Source organism: Eublepharis macularius, chromosome 12, assembly GCF_028583425.1.
Source record: "Eublepharis macularius isolate TG4126 chromosome 12, MPM_Emac_v1.0, whole genome shotgun sequence".
NCBI classification, from domain to species: Eukaryota; Metazoa; Chordata; class Lepidosauria; order Squamata; family Eublepharidae; genus Eublepharis; species Eublepharis macularius.
Genome location: NC_072801.1, coordinates 31,294,881 through 31,309,040, shown reverse-complemented (window position 1 = coordinate 31,309,040; position 14,160 = coordinate 31,294,881). Strand labels below are relative to the sequence as shown.

The following is a 14,160-nucleotide window of genomic DNA, read 5'->3' as shown; positions in this document are numbered from 1 at the left end:
GTTTTGATGTTGATAACTTCACATTTTCTATATTGAAAACTGGTGAATTCGTTCTGTTTCTATGCAGTCTTCTTATTTGGGGAGAGGAAGTTTTGTTTTGTTTTAGAGTAAGAAAGTTTAGAGAATGCAATGACGTGTCAACATGGAAGGGGAAAGATGGGTGATAATTGGCTTGAGGAATGTTTCCTAATTGGCTTGCTCCAGGCTTCCCTGCCTGTTCTCCACTCCTTTTTTGTAGTAGTGTGCAGGGTACATACATAGTGATGCTTTGCTGGCCGCTGGGTGCTCAGGGTAGAACCCAAGGGATTCTTACTAGAATCAGAGAAGGAGGCAAGCAGCAGACTGTTTTTACAAATACACTTTGATTTCCTATGCATTTCTGATATGGTTTGCACAAACGCTTATTCTTGTTGACCTAATACTATATAGGTGAAATGGTAAGTGTCCCCAGGCAGTAAAAGAAAAGGATTGGGGCTGAAAGATTAAGGGAAAATGTGTGTGTGTAGAGGCTAAATAAGCAAGCACATGGCTCAGTTCAGATGTCACTTGAAATCATAGTTTAAACTAACATGGCCAGTCTACTGTTTGAATGTGGACCATGTCAAACTAGGATCTGAAATCAGGATCTGATGTTGGTTTGTTTAACTGCAGTTAATCATAAGCATGTTTTCACATGGTCTGTTAACATGGAATCTTCTTTAATCATGGTTTTGCTCCCTTGCTGCAGAGATGCCTGGCCAAACCAGCTCAGAATTGAACCCTCTCTCACTTTTCATTGGTTCCCACTGACAGACTCCATGGCTATGTCCTTGGCTCCTACTCCGCCTGACATCAGCTTCATCACTTCCACCTCCTCCACCCTCTTAAAGTCCCGGGAATGCTGGCAGATGCATGAGGGGGAAAGTAGCACCAATAACTGGCATGCGTAATTGCCTGGGCTCCAGCAATGAAGTTATTTATATCCTTTACCCTATTTACATTTTTTCACAGATTCAGTGACTCTGGAATATTGAAGTGGGTAGGCTGGAGAGAAAGTGAACAGGGCAAGGCTCCCTGCTGCTCTGTCAGTGGAGAAAATCCTGGGTCACCCAGGTCAGTTATCCCTATGGACACTGTGCCTCCTAGAAGGCTGCAGCTAAACAGTTACATGCGAATGACCTAAGCAACTCGTTACTTGTCTGCAAGACCAGCAGCAGAACACCCCAACACCTCATACGTATCTCCCCTGGCACAGGAACACCTTGCTTGCTTTGAAGAAAACAACCTGCCCAGGCAACTACTGCCTGTCCTGTCACACCACACCAGGGCATTATAGTGTCCCTCGTTTCTGAGTGCAGATGTTCAGGATTAAGATGAGTTAAAAATGTGAGGGCAAAACAGTGAATAGATCTTACGTGGGAGGAGGCAGGGCGCTTATGAATCTCCCCCTCACACCGCAGCAGCTCCTGCCTGAAAAAAAAAGTCTTAACTGACCATCTTCCTCCCGTCATCCACTGGTTTCATTTCTCTCTGAATTATCTTCCTTTTTACGGTTCATTTTCTGTGGAAACACAAAACCTGATTAAAAGTGATGCAAAGCACTAAAAAACTGCTCTTTCCCTGTACAGGTGATCTGCAGAGGGCTTCTGAGGAGGAGGAAGAGCAAGAAGAAGATCTTCATGCTCGTCCACTCATAGGGGTGCATCTTGAGGAGGAAGCAATTGAGGCACAGGGTGTGTGTGTGTAAGGCTGAAGCTGGGTAGGAAAATCTCTTGGAAGATGATGGAGGGGCATCTTGAGATATTTTAGCAAGACCTTGTAATAGTGGGAAATACACAGCCGTTATTGCGAGGCTAGAGTAAGTCCGTGGAGGCCCATCTCTACTGTCCAGCATGCTGCAGAAATGCTTAACTGTAGAATGGTTGACCTGTTTGCTAAGGCCATGTGATTGGGAGAGAAAACACTTGAACTTGTGAGGGACATAAGGAAACGCAGCAGGTGAAATCCAAGGCTACCCTTTCAGTAGCATACAATCTGCATGACATCAGAAATATACCATTCCATCCCCTACCATCCCACCTAGACATGGAATACCCAGCACCACCACGTGAAGATCTTAGAAGTGAGCCAGAAACAGAATAAATGTTTGTTTCCAAGCATCACAAGAAAATAGTTCTGCCTTTTCCTGTTAATTCTCCTTAAGGGGTCTATCCATACCCCGATTTTTGAGTCTTGTGTTATTGTTCCTAAGCGTTTTGATGTCTGCAGGGAGTCTGTTCATAAAGAGATGTCGTTGAAGTTATTACTGTATTACTGTTTCCGTTTTGAACACTTAGCACAGTCAGTTAGTTTGTTACTTTTTATCCTCCACCTGCTTCCTTCACTCATCAAGTATCAGGAGGAGCCTTATTGGCATTCTTTAGGATTCTCCTATTCAAGGTCCTTCTGCTCAATAGTAGATGCTAGTCCTGAGAAAAGTACAGTGCAATCCTAAGTAGAATTTATGTTATTGTTAAAATATTTATGCCCCTCCTTTTCCTTGTGGCTCAAGGTGGTTCTCCCCCTCCCCAAGACAGCTGCAGCTTAAGTCCTATTAAAAGCTCTAGCAAGTAAAATGGGCTTCCAGTGCCTTCTAAAAGCTTATGAGAACAGTGCCCCCTCACATCCTCTGGAAGCCCATTCCATTTATTGAATAATACCAGGCTATGGTAGATACCAAGCAGACAGCCTTAAGATTCATTTATAGTCTGTTTTTATTGCTGAGACTTAGTGGGGGTTACAAAATTTAACAATGCAATTAGCAACAGGATAAGATGCGTCATGAACATTGTAATAAGATTGGAATACAAAGTTAGAAAAAATGCAATAAAACAGTGCAAGACATAATGCAAAAACTAGATTACAGAAATCAGAAAAAGAAGGAACACATACATTAAACAGTGCCATATACTACAGCCATTGTCCCTTGGTAAAAAACATCTTCCTGAACAGTTCTATTTTACGACAGCTCTATTCCCTGTATAAAAATGCCCTCCTGAACAATTCTGTTTTTACATGTCTTGTGGAATGATAAAAGTGTGGGACACTTCCCTGACTTCCTCAGGCAAGCCGTTGCACAAAATGGAGACCACAACAGAGAATACTAGGGTATGGACAGCTGCTGATTGTACCTGTTTGAAGGGTGGCACCCTCAGAAGATTTTGTTCAGATGAGTGCTGGCATTCTTTCAGGTACATGGGCCCTAGGCAGCATTAACAAGCACCAATGTAAATCAGTGGAATTTACAGCCAACTAAATATGTCAACTGTCTAAGTTGTCCTTTCAGGCAGACCCAAGTAGAATGTGTTACAATAGGCTAGTTTTAAGGTGTTACGATGACATGAATCTATGTGGCCCCATTGACCAGGTCAAGATAGGGAGCCAAGTTCCAGTCTAAATGAAGATGGAAGAAAGCATTCAGAGCTGTACTAACTGGATCCTCAGCAATAATGATGGGTCAGGTATAAGCCCTAGTTTCTTAACTGAGCCCGTGAGGTCTGCTGAACCCCATCAAACGTGTAAAGCACAATACCCTCCAACCAACATCACCTCCATCTTCTCACGATTCAAATTTCATCTTGGTTATCCTTTGCCATTTAACCACAGCAGCCAGGCCATGGCTTAGGAGAGCTATAGCAGCATCAAGTGGTCTGGACAAAGAAACATAGAGCTGAGTATCATCTCCATATTAATGACATCTTCTTCCAAACCACTGAATGTCTGTGGTAGCTAAGAAGCTTGCCGTAGGAACCTCTCCTCCCACTTTGCAAGGTGATCAACATGGTACAATGTGAAACATGGATATCATTGAAGACCAGCCCTGTGCTGTTCAGATGTGGATCATGTCCCTATTCCATGCACAAAGGATCATTGTTGAAAAGCTATAATTAATATCACAGTTTCTCCTGGATGCTAGTAGAGAGGACCATTTGAAGTAATGATAGAGAGCCATGTATATGGTGTTGGATGTCCCAGATGACCTGGTGGTGGATGTGCTTTTGTGTTGCATTCTGCTCAACATTTGTGAATCCAAGCAGAAACAGCTGCTGGAGGAGCACCTGAATCTTCCAGTGCCATGTGAGGCCAAGGTACATGAGCATCCAGTGCAACTGCATGTGCCGTGCCTGAACAGCCATCGATCCCACCTTAAATGTGCACATCACATGAAATGAAAGCCCTTAGACACTAGTACATCAGGAACTGCTGTAAGATTCCTTATACCTCCAGCAAGCGAAGTCTGCGTCCTGGGCCCTTTTCACACTGCTTACCTTCAGTCGCAATGAGCCGGAACATCGCGCAAAAACCGTGGAAGATCGTGTTTTCTTGCGCGAGATTTGCTCGATGTTGTGCAAATCTCGCGCGAGAAAAGGCGATCTTCTGTGTTTTTTGCGCGATGTTCCGGCTCATTGCGACTGAAGGTAAGCAGTGTGAAAAGGCCCCTGCACCCAAACCTCCTTCCCATTTTCATTATCCATCTTGTTCAAGGTAGCAGTCAAAGCAGTTCAGTATTTTGCTTGCCTAGTTCAACAAAGAATTTTATAAAATGTAATTTGCTTGTCTTTATCAGTTGAGCATAGAAAAGTGGAGATGCATGGGATGCAACACTAACTATGCCACACTCTTTAAACTAAGAAGAGTTATGAGGAGAACTGACTGTTATCCAATGGCTCTTATGCAGTCATAACTTCTATGCGATCATTTTCCAGTCTGTTTTTGCATTTGCAGAGTATGCGTTAGAGACTGAGGCTTGTCTTTCTGATGGGAAACACGTCATCTAGCTCTGACCTGGTAGATGAGAGACAAGCTGCAAATGTCCAAGGGACTGGGCTGGAAGGAAGGCTGTGGAATGGGAGAACAGAAGACTTGAGTGAGCTTTTCTTTGCCTGCCCTCGTCTCTCTGGACTCCAGTGTGTGACATTATCAGGAAGTCTCTTTTCAGTTTATCCAATTGTTTTAACTTAAGGAGAGCTGGAAAAGCATACCTGTCTCTAGCAGGAGATTCCTGGTACTTCGGCAATGACAGTATTAGTGAGCACTGTTCATATGAGGAAGACAGTCGGGGCAGGAATTACAAGCATCTGGTGTGGCAGATGTGTGATGTTTGGTTGTTTTGGAGTGGAATACAATTGCTAGTGGTGAAATGATAGACCTTCAAGAGTTGATGGGCCTTTGGGTGTTTATGTGTGTGTCTCTCTCTGTGTAAAGTGCCTTCAAATCACAGCCGACTTAAGATGACCCCTAAAGGGGTTTTCAAGGAAAGAGACAAATAGAAGTGGCTTGCCATTGCCTGCCTCTGCGTAGTGACCCTGGATTTCCTTGGTGGTCTTTCATCTAAGTGCTAACCAAAGCTGACCCTGCTTAGCTTCTGAGATATGACAAAACTGGGCTAGCTTGGGTTACCCAGGTCAGGGGATGTATTTAAACAGGAGTTTGGTTTCCTTGGATTGGTGCAGGGAACGGAAGAATGTGAAAAGCAAAGCAAGTCCCTGAAGAAGGGGCCCTTTTATTTATTTATGCTATTCGTAGTCCATCTTTTTCACAGCCGAGGAGCCAGTCGTTTGACTTGGTTGCCCTTACAGGGCTGCTGGCCAACAGTATATGGGAGTTTGTGACCTGCAGTGCTGACCAGATTGCCAGCTGGCTCTTTGGAGAGAAGACTGAAACTATTGTGTGTTGAGTCAAACCAAGATTGAATGATTGTCTGTGGGCTCGAATCCTGGTTTTACAAATTAGCCACAGGTAAAATAAGCTATAGTTTGACATTATATCTGCACTGACCCAATCTGTGAGACTACAGAATGTGTTTACTGCTTATTCTGTGCAGATGCTAAGGCGGGCACCTTCATTTATAATTCCCATGTTTTCCTTGTATCAATTTGTAAAAATTTTCTCTTAAGCCAAAGGTTCTTGATACTAGAATTGCCTTGATGGAGGGGATAAAGTTGTTTTGAAGATACCGTAATCTCTGTCCTATCTTGAAAGATGAAGGTGTGAGGAGATCATGTACTTCCTCCACTTCAACCTTGGCAATGTGGAATGCATGGTCAGTGAAGGACAAGGTTGCATTACTGTCTTATATTTTGTTAGAAAACAATATAGATCTAGCCTGTGTGGCAGAGATATAACTGAAGGGGACACAACTATGTTAGCTTTGTCTCAAATCCAGCAGTTTTCATGGCACATGGTAAAGGACATGCTTTCGATTTGATCTTTTGTACCAGGTGATGGTCCAGTATTATATTTAATCTGTGCCATGGTCAAGCCATTATCTGTTGAATGCTGCGGTGGTTGTGGCTTCTTCTCCCTGTGGGTTCCTTCCCTGGAGAATTATGAATCTGATTGGATTCCAGAAAATTCTGGGAGATTTTAGGTCCTAGAACAGTAACTCTGCTGATGCCCTGTTGGAGGCATAGAGTGTGAGGCTTCTAGGACAGAGAGAGAGTGTTGTTTCCATTCATCAGATGGGATCTGGACCCATAGTTTACCATCGAGCTACTTGAACTGAAGAGGATTGAAAGATGGGCAGAGTGTCCATGGTGGGAAATGGGAAGAGCCTGGCACAAATAAAATCTAAGACCTTCTGCATTCAAAGCACATGCTGTAGTACTGAGCCACTGCCTCCCTCCACAAAAAACAGGGAGCTTTGCTGCAGATTATAATAATGTTAGCATATAAGTGCTTCACATGTGTTATCAGTCATCTTTACAACAACCGTTGTAACAGGCTTCTCCCCCCGCCCCCAGTACTATCCCTTTCTTTAAAAAAATTATCTTTACAGTTTATTCTATGGTTCAGAAAATGTATGAATTTCATATTGCCCGTAGTTTGGGGGGTTGTGGTGGCTTATATATAAATAACTGTGGGACACAGTCTGCAAAACAAATGGACATGATAGAAAAAAACACATACAGAGCAGATTAATCAAGGAAGTGAGTTCAGCCTGCAGTTGAAGCCACAGTTATGGCATATATACTCTGAGAATTAGGCATATAGAAAACATCTGGACATTCACAGATAGGGAGTAAAGGCAGATTTAAGTGGATGCGAATTCGGTTAGTCAGGTGCACCACCCCTGCTTCTCACAAGTACATAGCATTCCTGTCTCCGTTTCTGTCACACGTGTATGTAACTGCGGCACCTGTCTCTGTCTCTCTCAATACCCCACCACCACCTGCTTCTGGCTCCTCCTGGGCTCTGCATGCTTGCTTAAGATTCTGTTATTTTTCTTTGAGAGAGCAGACTCCATGCTGGAAGGGCTATGCTGGAAGGAAGGCTTAAGAATATGCATTGGATATTGACCTTTCCATAGAGGGGAATATGAGTCAACTTCTGACATAATTTAAGGTGATAAGATCCCAAATTATCCCAGACTATGATAGATCCTAAGTTTTGGGTGGGTAGCTGTGTTGTTCTGCAGTAACTTAGAAAGATTTGAGTCCAGTATCACCTTATTTTCAGGGTGCAAGCTTTCGAAAGTCAAAGCTCCCTTCTTCTCCATTCCTACTTGTATCTGACTCCGGGAGCTTTGAATCTAGACAGCTTATACTTGGAAAATCTTGTTGATCTTTAAGGTGCTAATGGACTTCAATCTTGCTATTCTATATACTGATATATTACATTGTCTTCCTTTCTTCTTGTATAAGGTTTTCGGACGTCATGGTCATAGCCTTAAATAGAAATCTAGAGGATCACTGTGCTGTTCACTAAATCAGCAAAATGGGGCAATCTACAGAGAGGTTTCTGCTTTTCCAGGAAAACCCTAAGTCAGGCAAAAAGATGCCCATAGCTAAAGGTAAAGGTAGTCCCCTGTGCAAGCACCAAGTCATTACTGACCCGTGGGGGGTCGTTGCATCATGACGTTTTTTTGGCAGACTTTTTACAGGGTGGTTTGCCATTGCCTTCCCCAGTCATATACACTTTCCCTCCAGGAAACTAGGTACTCATTTTACCGACCTCGGAAAGATGGAAGGCTGAGTCAACCTTGAGCTGGCTACTTGAACCCAGCTCCTGCCAGGATCGAACTCAGGTCATGAGCAGAGCTTGGGCTGCAGTACTGCAGCTTACCACTCTGTGCCCATAACCCCCCCATTAACCTCACAAATTGAGAGAAAGCAAAGAAAGCAGGAACCTTTCCCCCATAGCACACCTTAAAGGAAATAAATATCCTCCATCCTTGAATTTGTAATGCTAAAGGGTGGCCAGAGACTATACTGCAACATTTTGTTGCATGTCTCTGTTAGTCATTCCAGTAATAATAAAGCAGCTGGTCCCTATGCCAGTCACTGTTGCAACAACTATAGTCAGCCACAACTATGGGAAATTCCAGTAATGCAGAAAAATATGGGATACCATATTAACTGGGATACCATATTAACTGGCCCCACAGGAGGGCAGAAATTCCCCAAAACAGCAGTTAGAACAGGATAGTACTTGTGTACTGCAAAAGAATCCTGGCAGTGTCAGGACAGAAAGCTGGTACAATTCCTGTTTGTTTGGTGACTTCTATGATTTCTCTTCAACTTCTAGCCAAGTACTACACTGAAAATAACCTCCAAGTATGGACGAGTAGTGATCACCATGTCTCACGGATTATCCCAGATTGAAACCTTGCTTCCATGCCCCACAGATTGTCCCTCAACCCTCTACTTGCTATCAGAAGACCGGATGTGCGAGCAATCTGGGTGCGAAATCTGTCACCCCATTGATCACTGAGGTTGATTTGGCTGATCTGGCTGGGTGTCCCCCTCCTCCCTGACTGCTCCATTTGCATGCCTCCTGAAGCTGTGCTATAAAAAAATGAATTTCCTGCATTAGGTGGGAAGGACACAGAGTTGTTTGTGGGTGAGGGGTTTTGTTGTTGTTGTTGTTGTTTAATTTTAGCAATTGATATTCTTGTTCGCCCTCATTTGAGATTGTGTCACCCACCAGCAAAACCTGTGTGTGTATTATGATTTCTCAGTCTCATATTGCTGCACATCACACACTGTGGTATAATTTTAAAGGATCCTGCCTTGAGTTTTCTCTTAAACCATTGTGGTAGGAGGAAGCTCTGCCAGTCTTAATTAATAACTTGAAAACTGTTCAAGCAGTTCAAGGCATAGTCCCAACTAATAGTATTTCTCATACTGCCCATCCCCTGGCGGTCTGTGAGTCCTTTGTAAGGACAAAACAGGAGTCCCTATCCCGCTCGTTCAGCTAACAGAAGGACGAGCCCTCTCAAGTTTCCTGGGAGTTGGACAGGGGACTCTCCACATCAAGGGGTTGGGATGGCCTCGTCGGGAGCTCATGGTGCTGCCACCATCTGCAGTCACCAGATTGCAGCTCACCTCAGAGCATGAGCCAGAAAATCCACTTGTACCTCTTGTAACTAGGCCTGAGGAACTCTAATTGGCTAAGTGGCACCAAGGAGGGACAGTTCTCATGCAGCAGTCATAGCTGCATGATGTGGCGGGCAAATTCCAGAGGCTTACCACCTTGCCCGCTGATCTGCCAGTGGTTGGTGGGAAGTGGCAAGCACCTCAGGAATATGTGCCATGCCCACGCTCCCAACAGGCGCAGCGATGTCACTTCTAGAAGTGACGTTGTCGCATTATTTGCGGGAGCGTTCCTGTGCTTCGTTTGGGGCTGATTTGGCCCCATACGGAGTGCAGGAGTGCTGCCGTGGCCAGCATGATGACATCACTTCTGGAAGTGATGTCATTGTGCAGGTGTGTGTGCACAAAGAAGACCTCACCACTGGTGCAAGGTAAGTGGCAGCCCTCCCCCCCCCCCCAGGAGGGTATAGGGACCTGGCAACCCTATGTAAAAGTGACCTGATTTGTGCTCTATTTTCTAATGGAAAGGGTTTCAGGGTGTGTGTGCGTGCATATGCAAAGTCTTTTCCAATAAACAGGGAAGAATGAGAAGTACTTGATGTAGGTTTTTCTGAGCAACAGCCATATATAATCTGAGACCTGACTTCATAGGCAACGCAGACACCATGCAAACATTTTACTTAGCTTGGGTTAAAGTATAGCTGATAAGGGTCCCATTGTAATGCCATGAGGATTCTAGAGGACAGAGGTCTCCATGAACATGCATGGCTTTCTGTGCGTTTTGATAACAACATCATTCGATGTATATACCGCCCTTCAGGACAACTTAACACCCACTCAGAGCGGTTTACAAAGTATGTTGTTATTATGCCCACAGCAGTCATCCTGTGAGGTGTGTGGGGCTGAGAGAGCTCTGAAAGAGCTGTGACTGTCCCAAGGTCACTCAACTGGCTTCAAAAGGAGGAGTGCGGAATCAAACCCAGCTCTCCAGATTAGAGTCCTGCCACTCTTACCCACTACACAAAACATGAAAGGAGGCATGATATGAGTGCTAGTGAGGGTGGTGGTTCATGAACATTTTAAATTCAAAATGAGGAGCCCTGGTGACTAACATTTGTGAATGGCTGGCTTAAAATGTTGAAATGATTGTTCAAACAGCACCTCCAACTGATAGGTTTATTAAGGTTCAGTATCGTGTAGTTTTTGTTTTGTTGTGAGGAATCTCTGAAAGTTCTCACCTAGTCTACATGCCTGTGCTGTTTGGGTAACTTGCAAATTGCGAATATAGTTTGATTTCAAGTTTTACTGTATTAGTAGGAGTGAAAAAATGGGATTCAGTGATGGCACCAACTTCAGTTTATATCCAGTTTCTCACTTTTCTCAGGCCCAACTGAGAAACAGAAAGTGGGTCTCATCCATGCCAAATTCCTGGTTCTTCCCCAGAAGTACAGAATGACCAGTCTTTTCTGTAGTGCTACAAAGGCAGCGACCCATGCACAAACATGGTCTAGTGAATCTGTATACTTTGGGATACTTGTGTATGCAGAATAAGATGAATTTGATTTTTTTTTTTAAAAAAAAGGCCAACTCACCCACCTCCCAGAGCCTGTCCATGCTCATTGCGCTTGGATTGTTGAGACCACTTAAGCGTATATTAAAAGGGAAATGAAACTGACTGGCTCAAGCAAAAGCTTAGCATCCAGAAATGATGACATGTTTGAACAGGGCAGCAAAATGGGCCTCTGCAAGCAACAAAGCCTGTAATAATATCCTGGAGGTGGGAGATTGGGGTCTAAATGGAATTTCCCAATAGTTTCCCCCCTCACCATGCAGTTTCTCATGGGCCCCCAAATTGTATTGATGGGAGGCTGAAATACAGCATCTTCCAGAACTGCATGATGATCAATATTAAAGCAAGTGATTTGGATTCTCCTGTTTATTTCAAGCATTCATTATTTCCTATTGATTTATATTTGTGCCCTGGGATCAGGCTTTGCTTCAATGCTTCTGATTCCTGCCGTCTGATATGTGGGCGACTCTGCCCTGTCCTGGCAATGCAGCGTCATCTTGAGCTGGGCAGTCTGTAACGCTGGATATGCTGACAGACCAGGGTATGTCTTGAAGGAAAAGAGCCCAGCTTGAGATTTTGGGTCTGTGGATCTGTGCAGTTTCCACTTCCTGACAGTTATGGAAAGCAGTTTTATTCTTAGATGAAATTGGCCCATTTTAACATATGAATCTATATCAAGAACTGCCACTCTTTGCCAAGGTAGCCCTTTGTCTTTGAGCTGTTTTAGAATAAGAGGGGAAGTATTTGCTAATGATGTTTTCTGTTGACCTTCCTGTCAGGTGGCAACTCTGCAGAGAACGACTGTGCTTTTGAATCAGAGTATGGTCTCCCGTCCCCCCCAGTGCCTGAAGGGATGCAGCACATTCGGATTATGGAAGGCGTGTCCCGCTCTCTCCCTTCTTCCCCATTATTAACACATCAGTCTATCAGTGTTCGGCTTCAGCCCATGAAGAAGTTGACTGGTAAGGATTTTCCACACGTTTATTGGGATGTGAAGTGTTGGGTAAAACTTCTTTTCCCCAAGCCAAACAAAGATGATGAAAACAAAGATTGTAAAGTGCCTGGCAATTCATTAAAAAGTGCCACAAAAAAGTGTGTGCTCTCTGTGTTCTCTGTATTCTGTCAGAGTTTAGGGTCAGGTGGTGTAAGCAGTCTGCTAATCTCCATATGGATCTGTCTCCTGGAACAAGGGACAGTTGAATGTTAGCTTGTTTGTTTTTAATTGAGGAAGGGAGTTTTTACTTAATGATGTCTGATTATTGAGAGATACTCGCAACTTATCCAGAATATAATGCACAAGTTTTATCTGAGTTTTAGGGTCGCCCCCTTCCATGAACGAGGCAGACCCCAAACCAGGAGGTGATACAACTCAATGTTCCCTTTCTCAGGGCTGGAGCCTTTCTTTCCTTCTCTTCCTCCTCCTTCCTGACTCTAGGTCCCCCTTTCACTTCTCTTCTACTAAGCCTCTGTGCCCACCCCCACAGTTCTCTTCCCTCTTGTTTCCTTCACTGTTTTTTATATCCTTTGCTTTCTCTGTCCACATTCCCTCTCCCAGGCAGCCTTCTCTTGGCCAGTCATAGTGCTCCACCTATATAATAGATCCCAGTTCCCATACCACATCAAGTTGTTATTTACATGCCTCTGGTGTTTTCGTCTAGCACTCCTCTGGGGTCAAGCAGCATGGGGCTCAGATTCCCTGTAGAATAACCTGGCAAACTGAGGGTCACACTACAAGGGACGAATGACACTTGCCTGGCAAGTGAACAGACTCACGTGTATTCCTCCCTGTTCACTTGCCATTCACTTGCTCTCCACTTGATCAAATGGAGCGCAAGTGAATGGCAAGTGAACAGGGAGGAATACACCTGAGTCTGTTCACTTGCCAGGCAAGTGTCATTCCTCACTTATAGTGCGACCCTGAGTGCTTGCAGGTCAAGAACAGAGGAGAGTGTGCTGTATTACACCCTATGAGGATCCCTTACCACATGGGCATTGTACCCATAAATAGAGCGGCTGAAGCTTTTGTTATCAAATTGTGGGAAGTTATTAATATTGATGTCCCTGCCTCCATCTTTCCTAACATAGTTTTGAATCATGCCCCAAACACCAACTCAGCCCTTATGCCTTGCAACATGTTTTGAGAGAAGAATTATGACTATGCAACTAGAAATGTTGCATAGTTTGAAATAAATTTGAAATAATGGGATGAAACTTTTTTTCTGGGAAAAATTGAAATATGTGTAATCCTTATTTTTCTATCAGATGTAATTTTGCCTTTTTAATAAAAAGGCATCATTTGTACCTTAGTTAGCATATAAATTGTACCCATTGGCATATTTATAGACTAAAAATACAAGTATTTTAGGATTCTTCAAGGAAAATTGAAAATATACCAAATATTTCAGAGAAAGCTGAAAACAGCATCAGCCTATGTTATCTTAGCACATTGTCACAGATATTGCTATAAATATGGGGAAACTGTTACTGGATTTGACGAAGAAGATTATAGAAGATATCTTTACACATAGAAACAGGGCTAGTCTGGCCCCACAGCTAGATATGCCACAAAGAGAATCTGGAGGCCTAGAATAGAACAACCTTGGAGAGGGGTATGAAACAAAGGAGTAACACAGTTGTATGGCATTGTGTAGATTAGAAGAGCTGTCTAACCTATATCAATAGATGCTATGCATTGAGGCCCACGTGCAGAGAGCATCTGAGAATGACAGAAATGTCCAGCTTCACAGATTTAAAGATATGATTCAAGGATGGCTGTATTGGTTGATGACCAAAAGATATTCAAATGTATGAGAAACTTGTAATCACTAATTTTACATAACCTTAGAGTAGCAAGAATGAACTAACAAATTTTATATACTTTATGAAGATGTTTCAAATAACCTTGCATATTGTTTGAATTTATAAGATAATTAAGTTAGGTAAGAATATGAGCCCTTAGAAGCAAGACAGTTAGTGTTAGGAGATGATTTTGAAACCCTCTAGATATGAGAAGCTGAAATGATGGGGAGCTTCTTCTTAGAAGAGGCTTCTTGCCTGTGAACAGGGCCACCACCTCCATTGAGGCAACCCCTGCGATCGCCTCCAGCACTGAGGCGCCACTTGGGGTGCTGGAGCCGGGGTGGGGGGCACGCGCCGTGGAGCTGGCGGCGGCAGCGCATGGGGCGGCTGACCGGGAGGGATGGGAAGCTGCCTGCGCGCTGCTTCAACTGCCTGCCATGCCTGGCCCGCAGCTACTGC

At 43.8% G+C, this 14,160-nt stretch overlaps 1 protein-coding gene across 1 annotated transcript in view; it reads left to right on the top strand.

The window, feature by feature from the left end:
* Window positions 1–14,160, top strand: part of TANC2 (tetratricopeptide repeat, ankyrin repeat and coiled-coil containing 2) — a 246,001-nt gene that overhangs the window by 114,097 nt on the left and 117,744 nt on the right. Inside the window, exon 4 of the mRNA XM_054995523.1 lies at window positions 11,682–11,864. Within this exon, the coding sequence (XP_054851498.1) occupies window positions 11,682–11,864 (183 nt within the window). The remainder of the gene's footprint in view (window positions 1–11,681; window positions 11,865–14,160) is intronic.